The 18,834-nt window shown below is 43.6% G+C and overlaps 1 protein-coding gene across 1 annotated transcript in view; it reads left to right on the top strand.

Annotated features, from left to right (window-relative positions):
* The window catches only part of TAFA3 (TAFA chemokine like family member 3), a 696,205-nt gene that overhangs the window by 279,194 nt on the left and 398,177 nt on the right, over window positions 1-18,834 (top strand). Inside the window, exons 2-3 of the mRNA XM_069238687.1 lie at window positions 7,250-7,338; window positions 12,699-12,814. Of these exons, the coding sequence (XP_069094788.1) occupies window positions 12,700-12,814 (115 nt within the window). The 5' untranslated portion in view covers window positions 7,250-7,338; window position 12,699. The remainder of the gene's footprint in view (window positions 1-7,249; window positions 7,339-12,698; window positions 12,815-18,834) is intronic.

Here is an 18,834-nt window from a genome sequence, read left to right on the forward strand (position 1 = left end):
GCTAATGCCCTTTGAATTCTTGGCCTCTCAGGTTTGACGTGAAACTTATATTGATACCACTTTTCATTCCAGCTGTTCACACACAGAACTGTGGTGCCACACAGGACTGTGGGTCCTTCAAGTGCCCTCTATAATACCTAACTTCCTCATCAAACCTGATTAAACCATTCATCCTCACCTGTTACAACTATGTAGCTGACACCCAAATCATTTCTAAAAATGGATGGTCTGGGACACCTCTACAAATTGAAAATATATACTTTTAGATCATAAACAATTGGGTGGTTAATATCCATCTGAAAGCTAAATACCACAAAGACGGAGCTTATGACCTGTAGACAATGAAAAAAAATAGCGGCCTATTGCCATCTGGCCTAAGGAATGTGAGGCCCCTCCAACAATATCAAGAGAAGTCAGAAACCTAGGGGTAACCATGGATTCATACCTATCCACTATACAGCATGTGAACAGCATCATAAAGAGTGCCTTCTACATAATGAAAACACTACATTGCATGTTTCCATACCTTAGATACCAACAGAAACTGCATACTTGTAATCTGAAAACTTGACTATGCCAACAGCCTATGCAATCACATTCATCATAGGCAAAATACAACTCATGCAAAATGCTTCTGCAAGACTTCTCTGCTTTCAGCCAAGATAACACATGAATCCAGTCTTTTAATCACCCCACTGGCTACCTATGGCAAGAAGGGTAATGTTCAAGGTGCTCTGCTTGTTCATAGAGCATCCAATGAAAAGAACTGCTATGCCTATGAGCTAAAACCAAGCAAAACTAACAAATGAGGATACTGTGCTACAGGCTTGCACCACTTATCATCATACCACCTTATCATAAGACATATGTAGGAGGCACTGCTTTTTCAGTACATGCCGCCAAGCTCTGGAGATCACTACCAACCAACATTCGAAGTACCCAGGAGCATATACATTTCAAATCACAGTTGAAAAACATGTCTGTTTTCAAGACAACTACACCACCTCACATCCTGGCAGTAGAACAAGAAAGACAGTTGCACCCTCAAGCTCAATCTTTATCTTACAATCCACAGATGAGAAACAACTCAACTACCAAGGTACTTTTGATATTAGCAGGTAAGTTAAGGAGAGCTGATTTGTGCTTCACTGGGTTATTATAAAGGGACATAAGTTCATAAATAACATTTCTGGCCGTCACTAATTCTAATACTATAACACTCAATGGTTGACAACCAACAGCAATATACACCTTTTACATTTAACTAAGGCATATATGCTATGATAGTTGTCCATCACAAGTAGTACACAGCCAATTATCCTGCCATATCTAAATGAGAAGGCATGGAATATGTGAAGATGTCTGTCAGACAGTGCAGGTCAACTAGAGGACTCTTTTCTTGTCCATGACTGCAGGTCCTAAATTACTATATACTACTGAATCTTTACATCCCACAATAGCTTTCCGATATGAGATGATAGTAACAACCGACAACCCAGCAGATCTCTCCACGTTTCACTGCCTCTAGAAATACCAGGCCTGGCCGAGACTGTACACTAGGGGGCAGATTTACTAAGAGTTTGTATGGGGTTGCACTACTTTTGTGACATAGTCTTACTTAAAATCATTTTTAGTATTTACTAAGCCATGCAAATCCACTTTCCATGGCTTTGCGTAGTTTAGTAAATACAAAGTAACGGAATGCAGGACATATCAGTGCCGTGCGTTACCAATGCACCATTGGATGTTTTCACATTCCAAGATTTACTACAGGTGGTATACCTGAGAATGCATCAAAATGCTATGCCTTCCACAATGAGGCGTAAGTGGAAACAAATGTCTTTATTTCTCCTTGTTGCTTCCTCATTCTATGTCTGCTGCATTCCTCAGCATACATAGGAATATACCTTTAAGGATTGTTCTTGTGCAGGAAGAGGTCCCTTCCTGCCCAAATTCAACACTGCCCATAATGCAGGGGTGCCTGCATTGGCAATAGGCAGCACTTAGGGGCATATTTAAGAAAAGTGCCTCTGCACCCTGTGCAGTGCCACTTTTTTTGTGCCCTTTACTGCCCCCTACTGCCACCATGTGTGCGCCGTATTTAAAATACAGCCCACCATGGTGCAGGGTAGGGGGCAGTAGCATCATTTTTCATGACGCTATTGATGTACTCTGCAGGAGTAGCTCCAAAATATTGGCATTACTCCTGAAGAGTACATAGGGGCCCATTATGAATAATGGAAGCCCCCTTTTAACGCCTACTCTGAGCAGGCATTAAATGTGTCATACAAAATGGTGCAAGGAAATCTGTTAGATTTCCTTGCACCTTTATTTTGCCCTCCTACCTAACGGGGGAATGCCCTCTCTACATACATCATGCCTGGCGCAGGAATAATGTAGCGCAAAGGGTTACAAAGTGGCACAATGCATGCATTGCTCCACTTTGTAAATGTGGCACAAGGAGTTTGACATCGTTGGGCCACGTTAGCATAAATAAATGATGCTAGTGTGGTGAAAGGTAATGCTAGAGGCTTATAACTATGGCCCTTAGTGTGCTACCACTAAGAAACACAGAAATGTGCCATATCTTTAAATATAAGGTGAATGTTTGCTGTCTACCTTTCATGCGACTAAAATTTCTGATTGGAAAACACAGAGCAGTAACCAGCTGAGCAGACTATAATCATAAGAAATACCAGAAAGGGACTGCAGAGCTGTTCAAAGCTGCCAGTGTACTGAAAAACCATAAGCTGCACATCTGTGTCCCTCCCACCTTACTATCTACCACTCTGGTACACGTTGCGTCTCATATTATGATAACCACACTTTAGTTGTTATCACACATTTTAGAAGGTGGGTCATTAGTTGTGTTGAATGCACAAGTAATAGGTCTGCACACGACCATCACTGGGAACCAAACACCCCATTGTAGCGCTTGACTCTCATAGGGTAGCAATGCAGAGCAGTCCAAGGCTTACTCAAGGGAGGTTGTGTGGGCTAGTAATCCCCATTCACGAGCTCACAAGCATGACACTCAATAAATGATTGTCCAGTCTATGCTTTTTTCTTTTGATCAAGTAAAAGTACATTTATTACAGACACTACTCAATACTATGCAATAATTTACAAATATACACACATTGATGGAATTACTCTGGGGTTACACTGTGTAATCCCTCATGTCTCCCCCGAGGGGAAATATAATCCAACAACCCACATGGCAAAACAATCCCTGGTATCCCAATGCAATATTTGACTGTAATGTAGAGTGAGCACACCTAAATTTGGCAATTAAGTAAATCTACTTTGCAAATAGATGGCTGTCAGTCTCATTACCCAAATCAGCATCAACAAGGAATATGTAGAGACATTTCTAAGCAATTTAAAAGTAAGAATTACTTTTTCATTACTCTTGGATTACTTTCAGATTACTCTTGAATAACATTGCGTAATACCATCCTACATCCCTAGAGGCCGCAGCCCCACCAGCAAAGAACAAAATTCCCAACAAGCCTGTGCTTCACCTTGTGTTGGAACCCTTGGGGGGTGACAATTCTTTTGTCCCACCCAACCTAGGGTGGGGACACCAACTGCATTGGGGGGAGGCTGCGCTGCTCCTGTAACTCCCCCTTTCCATGGGCACTTGTTTGGTGGTGGCCCCATCTTCCTGGGGCCACCACTAGCTGGCTAGGTGCCTAAACCAATCCTGGTGCCCCGCAAGGTGTTGTGGGGTGGGACTCATAGGAAATGAGTGGCTCTCCCACTGCACCGGGGAGAGCTGCATTGCTGCCAGAGTCGATGTGCTGCCTTGGGGGTGCCAGGTCCCACCCGGACACCCCCACATCAAGTATGTGCTCCCTCGTTGGGGGGCGGCGCAGGGTGCCCACCTCTGGCCTCCCATGCCTGCTCCCCGCATGGCCAGCACCTCGTGATGCTGCCGTGGGAGCCGGCCCTTCCTTTGGGATTTTTCCCACCTACGGGCAGATGCATGCATGGGCTGCGGCTGGACGGGCCACCAGGGAGAGTTCAACAGCACCCTCCTCTGCATCTTTGGGGCCCCGAGATGGGGTCTGGGGCCCCTCCTCACCTTTGCACTCCCCAGCTCTTCTTCGGCTGCAAGACCCTTCCACATCCGGTGGCCATCTTGCGTCGGCACGACAGCGCCCCCCCAGCCATCCTTCTTCACAGGGCATCAGGATGGGGTCCATGGTCCCGTTCATGGAATGTTAACGGGGAGCACGACGGGGCTCCCTGACTTTATCTTAGCCGCAACGGGCCCCGGGATAAGGTCCGGTGTCCATGCACCATTGAGGCGAGGGGGTTATATGACGGCGAACCCCCATCACCCTGAACGGGCAAAGCTTTATTAACCCCCGTGATGGGGTCCGGGGCAACTTCTTCCTCCAGAGGGGGATTAGTACTACACTCTCCTGGCTCCTCTTCCTCTTGGGGCAGCAGCTCCGCAAAGGTCCTTCACCTCTTGATATCTCTGGACCTCAAGGGCCGATTTTCATGATTCTGGTATTGTTTTGTTCCTGGTAACAAGCCCTTGCAACCAGGAGCACTTTCATTAGGCCTCCTTGCCTAGAAAGGTCCAAAATTCTAGGGGCCCTTCTTTTCCTCTGGGCAGTGTGCTCTCCATGTGCCAGCTCAGTCTTTCCTCAATCTAGTCCTCAGGAGTTAAGGGGGCCAGCTTACCTGGCCTTGGCATGTATCTCGCTGGGCCTGAATCCTTCAGAGGCAGAGTCCCTGCCCCAGGGGGCATTCAGGGGGTTCTTCCTTCCAGTTGCCCATGACGCCCGTCTGCAGTCCCAGTGTCCAGCAGTGAAGCACAGCCAAGAGAGGGAGCTCTCCCCTGTGCAGGACCTTTGAAGTGGAAGCAGAAGTGTCCAGCAAGCCTGCACCTCTGGCCTATCCAGATGTGCCACATCACTTCCTTGCCCCTGTCCCCTTCTTCCTGCACAGTCTTCTGGGATAGCTCAAAATGGTGACGTCCAGGAGCTAGGGTCACATGTGCTCTGAAACTCAGCCCCTCCTCCCTGACATTCCTTCCCAGGCCTTTCCGGACTGTTCGTGGCAAGGAATGACAGCTGGTTGATTGATGCAAGGCCCTGCTCGGGCAGCTGGACAGAGCAATACTGGGCCCTTATCTTGAGCTGAGTCAGAGAAAGATGCCATTCCTGGATGCCCCATAAGTTGTCGACCTATGCTTTTATAACCTACTGCATTATCCTTTTCATACCGGTTACATTGTACATTGGTGTGACTCTGGTCTTGATGCACCCCAGAGGACTAGAGTTGCACCTTATGCCATCCTTTCACATTGGCATTTAATGGAGTGTCCCTACAATGAAAAGACAGTAAGTACACTGACATAGGAATTTAATGGAGTGTCCCTACAGTAAAAAGACAGTAAGCACACTGACTATCCATCACATGTGTACATCCATCTCATGAGGCCTACTCCAGGTCACCACCCACTCTGTGTAGTTCCTTCTGCACCAGGCTATCTAAGTGCACGTCCTGGGCTGACACACCAGGAATCCTCCCCACGCAGTCCTCACACAGGTGCAGACATGTGTGCACACATGATCACGTGTAACCAGCCTGGAGCCTTCTACTCTTGCTGTGCCACAGCAGCCTTTCCTTAGCAAGATGGCACTGGCGATAAACATGTACAGTCCATTTTACCATGAGTTTCCTGTGGATGAGTCCCCGACTAGGAGTTAAAGGTCAAATCAAAAAGCAAAACATCAGGGCGGACCAGATCCTCTCACAAGGCACAACCAGGAAACACTTCTCACATAGGATCACAGACACAAAACCTTTCCAACCACACACAACCCTATATGGTGTAGCTTACTGCCATGCAGGTAAGTGCATCAATCCCATATATAGGGTAATAAGCGCTATAAAAATGTGCAAGACAATACAATATTAATCATATGTGCATCACCAAGACTTTTTTTTTATCTTTGTTTCCATCACACTTCAGAAATATAAAGCAAAATCTGCTTCATGTTTGCTCTCACAATTTATGGAAATACTTGTAGAGGGAATTTACAGGTACTTAACTGTCTGTGAATTAGAAACAAATTGACAACCTGCAGTATTTTTTGCTACTCACTGTAAGCAATGCCATTTGAATTATGCAATTTGGCGGCTGTAGTATTTTCCGGATAATTATGAATATGCCATATTTGCCACATAATCCATCAACTGCAGCATCATCGACAGATTACAAAAAAAAATAATAATAATAAATTTCAGCTCAAACAGCTCAAAATTACAAAAAGTCCTGTAGCACATGCTGCAGCTCACTGGAAGGTCCTTTGCAAAGGTTGACTGGTTACCTTTCAGTTACTTACAGCTGTATGTGGAACCTGTACTAATGAAGTCAAACTGTTGCCCACACAGTGCTAACATGTAAAATTTTGAGAATAATTAAGTGATACTATCACAAAAAGTGCTGCTTTAAAACGCATAGTTTGTGTTTTCTTGTCTCATAATTTAACCCACCTTGCTGCATATTTTAGGCCTTCGTTGTCACATAATTCCAGCGGCCCTGTCTGTACCCCAGAGAGATTGTCACATAGTTCACTTTACAAAATCCTGTCCCTTTGCAGTCAAAGAACACCTTAAAAGAACAGGCAGTAATTTATCAGAAAACATAGCCTGTCTTGGAATATGCAGCAAATAAAAACAAAATGTAAAGGGCATTTTTATAACCTTTTAAACTCCACACCTCTCCACTATGCCAGCTGCCTTGGTCATTGGGAGGCCAAAGATTATTATGGGCTGACTGGGCCCTCAAATGTCTCCCACCCCTCCCTCCCCCCCTCCCTCCCCACCGCCCCCCAACCCCCCCCTCCCCCCCGGCTACGTCCCTGGGTATAGTGCAGTAATAAACATTTTTTTTTAAAGAAATAAGTGAAAGGAGAAACTTTAGAATGCGATCGTTCTCAAATTAATCCTCTCAAGATCTTACTGCCAGAGGGGCAAGTTCGCACCATGCGTCATTCGAGGAATCAGCGATTGATAGATCTATGTGAAAGGTGTCTGGGTAATACCATTAAACAGATGTATGCACGCAATTTCATATTACCTTATATCAGATGCTAATTGTGCTGATGTATGTTTCACATTCTTTTAGAACTGCATGAACATGCTGAAAAATGAAAAGAAGCATCATGGCAAATACAAGAAAGAAACTAGCCTTTGTTAAATATGTTTTCTTTTTCTCTATTAGATACACCAATGTCTTCTATTTTCGGCGAGGGCACACCTTGTTTGAGATTTTCTGATGCTCAGGCAGTAGCTGTGAAACCCAAATAAGAGGTAAGCCTCTCGAACCTGAACATTGTCTGTGCCCGTAAATAGTACAGATATTCCACAAAAGCCTTTCATTTCTGTGACTTTGTCATTCCCTTTCTGTACTATAGGTGGCACTGTGGCAATCCATATGTAGCAGTAAAACACTGTTTCGAAAAAAAGTAGCAAATGCTTATTTAGAAATGAGTGCATTTGGTTTGCGTGGACACAACCAGGATGCACTGACTGCCTTTCAAAAAGGTAAAGGTTTATTCTGATAGGGCAGCAGGACTGGTGTCAAAGTATTTTGATTTTCGTAGGAGTCAATCACATTTTATTTGATGCGACTTGGTACGTGGCTTTTTCCTTGCTATTTTATCTTGCGATTGCTTTACAGTTAAAAAGGATTGTCTGTCTGTTTCATAAGTTTCCCCGAAAGTTCAGTGGCTTACCTTCAATAAGTAGTATAATGAAACAGAAGCTATTTGAACCTAGCTGTAGATTTAGAACCATGAAATTCTGGTGCACAATGTCACGCTTACAGTGTACATATTCAATGTTTTAGCCTAAGAGTGACATGCCTTCCGTCAGGGTTTGAAAGCAGACGTGGGGGTGTTTGAGACAAAATATTAACAGGCAGAGACAAATCAGAGCAGAGCCTACGGTCTGGCATGGCTATTAGAGCCTGTGTACCAGTCGAGCCCTGAAAATGTTTGCTATGTAAATCGTACAACAAGCATCACATAAAATGGTACAGTCTATTTAAAAAAGTGCATTTTGTTTAACATGTAGAAGGTTGATATTAATATGTTACATTATAGCACTGCACTCTGAAGTACTTATTAAAGGTTATAGTTTACAACATGAACTTGGACAATTCAAGGCCCAATCCCACACTGGCAACAGTAGTGAACCAAGAGGCAAGACCATTGTCATGTTCACCGTGTATGTGGCCTAGATTATTATAGAGCAACATTATAGTTCATGCAACAAACACAATAGATTTTTGTACAGCTTGTAATCTGAACTTGCAAGTGCTTTCATAAGCAATTATGACGAAAAAGGAATTTTGGTGAAATAAGAGATTTGCCTGAAATCACACAATTTAAGCTGGGAATCCGTGATTTATCTAGGGTTTCTGTTTTCACTTTGTGCAAATCTATCTGTGTCTCCTTTTTATATTAATGCTTTGTGTTTGCTGTTTAACTTCTTAGTAGATATTCCTGCAGTTTTTATGTTGCACAGACTAGAGCTTTACATGAGCAGCAGTGTCAGTACACAAATACACATTCATTTGTTAGGCAGTGGAAGATTAAGGGCCTGATCTAGGTCTAGGTGGAGGAAATACATCATCACAAATTAGACAGATATTCCGTCCACTGTTTTACAATTCCCCCATAGGCTATTATAGGTTCGTAATACAGTGGACGGAATATCGTCACATTTGTGATGAAGAATTTCCATCTATCAAGACCTAAATCAGGCCCTAAATGATTTGTTCAGAATCACAGGAGGGTAAGCGGATGCTGAGACTCAAATCCGGTTCCTCATTTCCAGAGTCAGCAGCTCTGGCCGTCATGCCGCATCCTGAGTAGAGTGCATGTCGCAGGCAGAAGCTACATGATGCTCGGCTTCTGTTGGGTTTCAGGTTCTAACAGGACCTCAAGCTGAGCCTGAGACAGGACTCATGCTTGACCGTGGCTTGCTTTCAGTGGCTCACCCATCTCTAGCAAGAAGTAGCAGAACCACTATAAAAATGAGGAAACTCATATACTCATTTCAACAAAAGGGTGTTTTTTAGCACATACTGTCATTATCAGGCTTATAAGAGAGGCCCTTCAGAAAATGTATTCGCAAACAATGGCCCTGTTAAGAACAGAGCCAAAATGGAATCAGATTGTGCTCTTTAGCCTCGTCATTTCCCACACACTTTGTCACTAATATCATGCCATGTTAGTTACATGGGGCTTTTATTACAGCACTGCGCATGTGCGCTATGGCAAATTGGCAGCATTTGTCTAGGGTGCAAGACAAACCAGATTGAATATGGAATAACGACACAAGAGTTTTGGAACAATGATTGGGTGCGCTCTCAAATATTCCTTGAAACGCTTCAATATTAACCGACTTTATTAATCTACGGAAATTATTGTTTGCCTCCGCAGAATGGTTGGGCATCAACCTAAGGTCTGTCTGCTTGGACCACCAATGTATTCCCTACCTTGTGTATCCTGGGATTCCACCTCGAAGAGGCCAATGATCAATCCCTTGAGAGCATTCCTTGGTCCTTATTCCATTAAAATTCAGTGGCCAATATAGGTGTACTGTGCGCTCAATCGCAAACAACACAGGTAAACACATTAGGAAAGGATGAACTGATTAATTCCTCATCAGCTTCCCGGAACAGTTCTGGACTCACAGTAGCCTTCTTATGAAATAGGCAGAGCGCCCAATTGGGAGAGAAATAGCTTAATCCAGTCTTGAGACAACAATTGTTGAACAATTCTAGTATCATTGACATCTTATGTGGGGGCAGTTAAGGTGTGGCACTCATAGCTAATAAGCATCTGCCTTGAATATCTGTCAACAATTTCTTACGCAAGAGCTCACAGTCAGATTGTGCATAGCTATACAAAGCTTAACATGTCTGTCAAGACATATTGAGGTGAAAGATACCTAATTAGTTTGGAGAGTTGATTCAGCTAATATATTTATTACTGCACACGGCTAATTAGTTTGGAGAGTTGATTCAGCTAATATAATTATTACTGCACAAAGTAACACAATTTGTGGTAAAGACCGTACAACCTGTTGTAAGCAGAAGAGCTAATATATTCCACCTAATTTAATAAAAGTCCATATACAGGAGGTACTAAACATGCATACCTAGTTTATAGTTACACGTTTAAAGTTACACATTTCTTCTTAAGTAAGTAATCCCTCTACATTACAACTTCTAAAGTGAGTTCCACATCAAATGCATACCCCACTCCTCAAAAAACTCAGTTCCCTGGGCCACCTTTTTTGTAGACATTCTGATACTGCAATAAACTGACGACAGGAGATGGACTCCCACTCAATCCCCAAAAGCTAAATTGATTTGAGCTCTTGGCTTAACCCTACTGAGGATATGCACAAAAATAAACTACATAACCATGGGACTCCGTGATTCAGAATGGATTGTTCCTTATAGTTTTAAAAATGCTCGACTTAAACATAAAGGGTATTTTATCTTTGCTGCAATTCAAACTAGACATTACCACATGAACAGGCCTGGAAGTAACTGAAGAGATCTATCACACATTGCTGGACAACTTGGAGGTCTTTAATACAGTCCACCACTGCAGGTCTCAAATATCTATAAAATCTGACCTCTTTGTTACATCTCATAAAGGCCCTCACATATTGCATGATTATAAAATGCCCATCCCAGCAGATCTCCCCACGTCTCCCTTGTAAAGCCACAGTAAATTTACATTCTCCAGCACAATGAGGCGATATATGGTATTGAGGCATTGGGTTATTGGTACAGGCAGTTTTATCATGCCAATAAAAGGAGAACCTGTTATTCTTTTCTTGTAGCATATCATATCTCATGTGGACTCTCTCACAGTTCTGTAGCTGGAACTACGTGCAAAGCCATACACCTGCGCAAGTGTCTCAAGAAATCAAGAGGTGCTTTCAGAATAGTTGCCTGTAATCCCTATCCCAAATTCAGGGGTTTAAGTGGGCTATTTTCCTCAGGGTCACAGACCAGCCTGAAATTAAAACTATTGGGCCCTATAGCCATGGCCTCACCTCTACATGGGATAACAATGATTGATTTCTGAACGACTGAAAAAAAACGTTCAGATAATCCCTGGAAGCAATGCAGAACTTGTTTACATTTTACTTAAACTTGCATTCTTTAAGAGTGTGTGTTTTTTCCTGTAGGGTTATTTTTGTGCAACATTTTACTCTTGCATCATGAGCTCTTTGACCTGAGTTGCTTGTATATGCCTATGTGAGTTTAATTTGTGGATGGGTGTTTAAAGCTCTGAAGCTGGGCCTGAATGAAGTGCCAGGTTCTCACAGTGCCTGTCAGTGGGTCATAGAGGTGTTCAAAATATGTGTTCATTAATCCTTGGCCTCCCTCCAGCTTACATAGAGCAACATTTATACGTGCCATTTTGTACTATGATTTTTCTGTGTGAAAGTGTTTGCAGGAGGTACAGAGCTATCAAAATATTGATAGGGAGGAAGTAAAAGAAAATGGTTATTTCACACTCATATTTTCAGAATGTAAATATTTTCCATTATATTTCAAACTAAAATAACTGTTGTTACTCATTTATCTGATAAAGGTAACAAGCGTTGACAAGCAAATAGGTCAGATTTGTTTTATATGCATACCTGTTACTGTGTATTACAGCTGGATCCAATAACAGAAACCTCACAAAGAGGAACCAAAATACGAGTTGAATGGCATGCTATGGAAAGTGCTATGGGAAGTACAGGATGATAGTTTACTTATTTTAAGCCGCACCCTTATTACAGAGGCATGCCGCTTGGAAAGGACTTCTTGTTAGCTTTTTGGGCCACCACCATTTTAGAAACCCCCACTTTCTATACCCCACTTAAAGCCAGGCGCAGCCTGTTCTTTAGGGCGGAGGGGCCATGTCTCCCCACCTTTTGCCCCTCATGAAGAGTGCTGGTCAGGCTGAACAAAGGTCAGCCTGACAGACACTCTTCATGTTCAGGTCAGACAGCCAGGAGCAAACATGCACGATTTGTGCAGACTCCTGGCTGCCTGACCTGAACTTTGCTGGGCTGAAGAGGTCACAGCTCCTGTGGGCGTGACCTCCTCGGCTCAGCAAAGGTGCCTCGAGGCCCTACCCCCCCGGTGACGAGAGAAGCGTCACCCATTGACTTCGATGTGGGTGCTTCAGGTTTAAGCCCTGAAGCGCCCAGGGCGAGTGTCAATCAGTGACACCTCGTCACAAAGTGGGGTGGGGTCAGCAGTCTCACTGACCGCATCCCACTCTGTGACGAAGCTGGAACTGCTGCCTTCCCTCATTGGCTGACCTAAGGTTAGCCAATGAGGAAAGGCAGCAGTCCCAATCCTCCTGGGATCTCCGAGGCTGAAGGTAAATGTGTGTGTGTATGTGTATGTAAGATTTTTTAAATGAATGTTTGGTGTGTGCGTGCATGTTTGAATGTTGATGAGTGTTGTTAGTGGATGTGCGTGAGTGCGTGTGTATGTTTAAGAATGAGTGTGCGTGCTTCCAGCCCACCCCCTCCCTCCTAAAACTTTCAGCCGCCACTGCTTAAAGCCATGCTCAAACCGTTAACCCCAAACAGATTTTCTCTCTGTGTTCCTTCAACTTTCCTGCTTTTTTTCTTTTCAGAATGAGTGAAAGAGAAATCCAAAGCTTCAGCAAATGGGCACTGGTGCTCACTCTCTGCCTTATCACACTATGGGGACGACTCACGTCGGCGTCAACACACCACAGAGTGCACTCAGGTAGGACAGAGCGCTACACTCCTTCTCTAGTATGAAACGCACACGTGATCGCACGTTCCTTCTCTAAGATTAAAGGTACGCACTTGCGCCCGCTCCTTCTCTGGACATACGAGCCCGCGTCCCCTCTCTCTATACTCTTCAGTATACTCGTGCGCGCCCCGGCCCATTTCATACACTGAATATTGGTGGCAAGGTTCCACGTAATTAGCAGATCAGCTAACCCTTTGCCAATTGCCTGAACTGGAAACGAATCAGAAAATCAAGATTTTGTTTTCCAAACGTTAAGATGAGCCTAATTGAACAGCTAGATGCACAGAGGATTCGGCGAGCTTTTAGAGAGCCTGATTTCACTGGATGGGTTGATTTTATATTTTTTTGAAAGCAGGACTGTTTCCTTTAGGGCGAGACAATAGTTTGATTAGAGAGCAGGGTTTAATTAGAACTGATGAAAATGATTCAGAATTCTGTTTTGGCCCTGACGGGAACTCTCGGTGGAATGCCAGCTCACCGGGAGAGGGTGCATTTTGTGTTTGTTCAGAGTGTTTCACAACCCACATTCACCATTTTGCCTGCCTAACAAATAGCGTTTAGTGTCGATGAGGGCTGCATATATATCGTCTCCCATATTGGTTCTAATATTGCCAGCCGAGCTTTGCTGATTCACTGTTCCGGTGTTTGTCTTCCTGCGAGTACACGGAAAAGTCAATGAAAATGTAATTTGCAAATGTCCTTCTAGTACTTGAGAACATTTCATTTTCATTGCCTTGGTGAAATTGAAAAACAGACTTTAACATAATGTTTATTTTCCCTCGCGCATCAATTTTAAAGTAGCTCACGAGGGACTGTTCTAAGAGGAGAAACATAAATTGCTTTATTTGTGATAATTTGTAACGATGGAATGGAATTGTTTGAGGCTGAAATTAAGTAAGAGAACGTTGAAGCTATGTTGTGCCTTAGAGACAGAAGAAATAAATATGTAAATTCCATTTCTGAGGTTTATGTTTTTGCCCTACAGAGGTGCGGAATGTGATGGGACACAAAGCCCTTGCTTTCTGAGTGCCAATAGTCTTCCATTCCCCGTGCTGACCGTTAATTCTTCAATTCTACGCTTTTTTATTTAATTGGAAGATTTGGATAGTGTAACAGACCCGTCGGCATGAGAGCCTTTTAAAGAGAGATGTAACAGTGAATGATAAGAACTAGACACTGAGTCACTCAGAGCTGCAGCAATCGTTTTTACACCTGATATACAATTGTGCTGTTACCAAAGCATAAGTGTGTTCAGATTAGGCCTGGGAGAAATTTAAATTCGGTTACAGAAATTCCCATATTTCCCAAGGTTTGTAGTAAGCAAAATTCCTGCAACACCCCGTCCGCCTGGGACGACTCCTGGTGGCCCACGGCCCTCGGCACCGCACCGACCCCCGCAGACCACGCCCGCAACCTCGGCTTCATCTTGGACCCTCTTCTCACCATGACCAAGCAAGTCAATGCCGTGTCCTCCGCCTGCTTCCTCACTCTCCGCATGCTCCGCAAGATCTTCCGCTGGATCCCCGCCGACACCAGAAAAACCGTGACCCACGCCCTTGTCACGAGTCGCCTGGACTACGGCAATACCCTCTACGCCGGGACCACCGCCAAACTCCAAAACCGCCTGCAACGCATCCAAAACGCCTCGGCCCGCCTCATCCTCGACGTACCCCGCAACAGCCACATCTCCGCACACCTGAGACACCTGCATTGGCTCCCAGTCAGCAAAAGGATCACCTTCCGTCTTCTCACCCACGCACACAAAGCCCTCCACAACAAGGGACCGGAATACCTCAACAGACGCCTCAGCTTCTACGTCCCCACCCGCCCCCTCCGCTCCGCTGGCCTCGCACTTGCTGCCGTCCCTCGCACCCGCCGCTCCACGGCAGGTGGGAGATCTTTCTCCTTCCTGGCGGCCAAGACCTGGAACTCCCTCCCCACCAGCCTCAGGACCACCCAGGACCACTCCGCTTTCCGGAGACTCCTAAAGACTTGGCTGTTCGAGCAGCGATAACCCCCCCTTTCCCCCCTAGCGCCTTGAGACCCGCACGGGTGAGTAGCGCGCTTTATAAATGTTAATGATTTGATTTATGCAATTCTTCTGTTTTTTTACACACATGAAATTGATTCACACGGAAAATATCTTGATAAGAGTCTCTTGCTCAAAGCAGTATCTCTTGAAAAGAGTCTTATGACATCCTGCAAAACACACTTCACTCTTAAACCATAATTTCACAAGGTTGTTATTGCCCACTCTTAGTCTAGATAGGAATACATTCAGTATACCAAGCAAGAAGACAAATAATCCTGTACAGACCGAGGATATGTACAAAGTGCCTGACGATGCTAGAGCTAGTCCTGGATGCTCTGCAGAGCCTTGTTAAGTCACTTCTATAGCAATGAAATATATACACTGGGTTCTATCAATGTATACAAATGGGGATACATGCATAGATTCAAGCCACAATAAAGTACATCATGGTAAAGTAGGCTTCATCCCAAGTGAGGATGAGAAAAAGAACAATCTGTGAGACCCAACGCAAAGCAGAGCAACACAGCATTAATATGAAATTATAGAGCGGGGGGAGTGCTGAGTAAAGTATTGGGGATGGAGGAAAATGAAGTTCTGGACATTTAGTGAATTTCTAGAGTATGATGGGATTTTTTATTGAAAACCAGGGTCTCCAGGGGTAATATGTCAGACCTAGTAAGTAAGAAAGTCACCCGTGAAATCTTCAGTTTCTCAGCTTGTCAAATTTAAGAGTATGTTACCAGACAGGCTAATTTACACATAAATTAACTCTCAATATTGAGCCATCTCAGAAGAGCTCTCACAAGGGGGTGGGCGAGTTGGTTGTAAAATGACCCAGGCCCGTGCTTTAGCAGGGCCTCTCGCTCCTGATTATTGATTTATAAAGCAAGACTGGCACGGTTTTGTTAATGATGAGTCATTAGATGTTGCCAGATGCTATAGCCAAATTGTTTTACCTTGCCTAGGAGAACAATTTTATTTACTTAGATTCAGGCATTTGTGTCACCAAGAAAAACGGAAGAAATGGGATCGTTCATCTAGTTTCCGACTGTATCCGTGCACCAGAGAGAAATAGGAACTTGATGAGGTGTTTGCATTGTTTGCTCAGCTAATTGAAGAGGGACAGACTATTTTAAGTGGGGGCTAGAGGATTTTAGAAAAATGCCAGAATAAATAAAGCTGTTATATTTAAGTCTAAAAAGAACCATATATTGAACCACATCATTTCAATATAATTCAGGAATGAAAGATTGTATCCCACAGATAAGTTTTAACTGATAATTGACATTTAGTGATGTTGTTTATAAATTCGTATCAGTTGTAGACTTAATATATAGTCCAAAACGTTTGAGTCTATATAGATTAATTTTGATCTGGAGTGGCAAAGTGGTTGTATGAGATGAAGAGAAACTCAAGGGCATATTTATGTACCCAGGGCCACTGGAGCGTCACTTTTTGTGACGCTCGGGTGGCAGTATGCCGTGTGCCATATTTACAAGATGGCATTAAGCCACTTTTTGTGGACTAACACCACCTTGTAAATATGACACCTTCAGACTCAGCACTTTGTGTGGAAGGGGTGTGCAATGGATGTTGCTGTGGGCATGCCAAAGCAACACCCATTGCATTTTGATGCTGCCTCAGATTTATTAGTTTTTGTAAACCGGAGTCAGCGCCAAAATCGGACGCCACCCTAGGGGTGGCATTAGCAAGGCGCAACAGGGAGGAATACTTTTATTCCTCCTTGTTTTTTGCCTTTTCTATGTGTGCTACATCCTGCAGCACACATAGAAAGAGCAAAATGCCAGACATGATTGTTTATGTGAGGGAAGGTGTCCCTTCCTGCACATAAACAATCATTTCAAAATAAAGCTTTGGCACTTTCAGCACACACAGAAGTGCCAAGTCACCATTAGTGATTGTTTATGTGCAGGAAGGGACTCCTTGCCACACATAAACAATCAAACCCCTCACTCAGAGATCCTTGAACGATGGTGAAAGGATGCCTGCATTGGCGCTGGCCGCTAAATTTAGCGCCAGCACAGGGGACAACACAGGGGGGCACAGTATTCAATTAAAAATGGTGCATCCCTGCATTGTGAAAATGACACAGCGTGGCACTGCCAATTTTGGCGCAGCATCACGCTCTGTCATTTTCTTTTAAATATGGGCCTCGGTTTTGCTTGGATTGAATAATAAATCATAGACAATATCCAGGAGTGGACATTCTCAGTAAGCTTAGCCTTCTGAGTTAAATTAGTATCTTCTGCTTATTCTTTATATAAAATGCAAGAATTCTTTGACAGAGGGCTAGGGGTTTGAACTATAGGTGTGAATTCAAGGGTGAAGAGTATCTGTGTTGGAATAGAGCTCGATAGGCTCCTTTGTTTCGGACTGAAATAGTTCAAGAATGAGCAACATTCTTTACTCTGCTGTGAGCAGTTTATGAAATAGAACTTAAAACACTTTTACAAGATTTATTGAAATGGAGTATTAAGGGTGTGTTTATGCAGAAGCAAGGGCATCGCTTGGTCAGTAAGATTGGGGGGGAGGTCGTGAACTTCAGATTTTCCGACAATCAGGCTGGCATATAATGTTTAAATACATTATACAACAAGCATGGTGCATATGAGGGGCCTAAGGCCAGTGGAAGCAGAGAGAAATGCAGATTGGTAGGGGTACTTGGTGAGGGAAAACACAATATCTTGCAAAAATGTCAATATTTTTGATTACTTTAAAAACTGAGAGGGAAAGACTGGGTGCATGTTTGAATGCATGTTAAAATTCCTGGTGAAATCTGGCAGACATCTCCCCATATCTGACTGAAAACATCTGTACCAACTATTTATAGGAAAATGCATTGAATAGGGGGTGTATCACCCCGCCAAACTCCGAAGCTACGCCTGTGTGCACAGGAAAATGTAATTTCAGATGTCGAGGCAAGATACTATTATTGATAAAACACAACATCTCTCGAGGGTGACCTTTGGAAGGGCCTTGTGAAGCGTCTGCAATTGAAAGGTAGAGGAACACATGGCTGCTGACATCTGTAGATCAGTATCAAATTTGACTCTCATACATTGAATGGTATGGAAAAGGTCAGCACAAGCACATACTGAAGAGGACCAAAAAGAGTGATTCCAGAAGTGTGTTATTGTAGTTCTCCCAACACAGGTGGAAAAGGAGTTGACTGCGTCCACTTGTCCACTTCAGTGAGACAAAGATAAGAAACGTTATAGTCAAATTTCAGAACCCTGGAGAGCACTTTAACAGCGCTTTAAAACAAACGAAATGTATGCGAGAGGGACGCTATAGAGAGATGAGGTGCACTTTTGCACTTTAGTAATGATGGAATCCGAGAAGGAGGTCATGGGGTGGGCGCCAAAAACGATGGTTGCACTGGGCGCCACCAGTTCTAAAGCCAGCCCTGCTCGACATTGTTAAATGCCTTTGAGGCACTACCTGCTCCTATTCACATTGGCAGTGGAAATATAAAGTAATATCTTAGTTACAGTGACAACTGATGCCGAAAGATATTGACAGTGACTCAAGAGAGGACGATGAACCTTCATTCAATTGCGGTGTCTTAGGACTGTTGGTACCACTCATGATTATTAAGTGCTCGCATTGAAAATAAATATATTTATTTCTGCTGCATTTTGGTATAGTCATACACTCTCACATATAATTTATTAAAATAATATTCTGTTAAGTTAGTCCCCATTGTTTTCTGTTCCATGTATATTGATTGCATAGTTTCACGGCTGCAAGCTGCATACCTAGCATCCAGTTCAATTTACTTATTTTGTTACGATTGTCTGGTTTTTAAATGTCATGGTAGGTTCTGAACGAAGGCTCTCAAAAATACATTGACTCATTCAGGGACTTCTATGGGTGAAAAGATGGTTTAGAATTAGGCCTGGCAGGTGGATTGTGAATTTTACAAAGCAAGTACAAA

This window comes from Pleurodeles waltl, chromosome 6 (genome assembly GCF_031143425.1).
Source record: "Pleurodeles waltl isolate 20211129_DDA chromosome 6, aPleWal1.hap1.20221129, whole genome shotgun sequence".
Classification (NCBI taxonomy): domain Eukaryota; kingdom Metazoa; phylum Chordata; class Amphibia; order Caudata; family Salamandridae; genus Pleurodeles; species Pleurodeles waltl.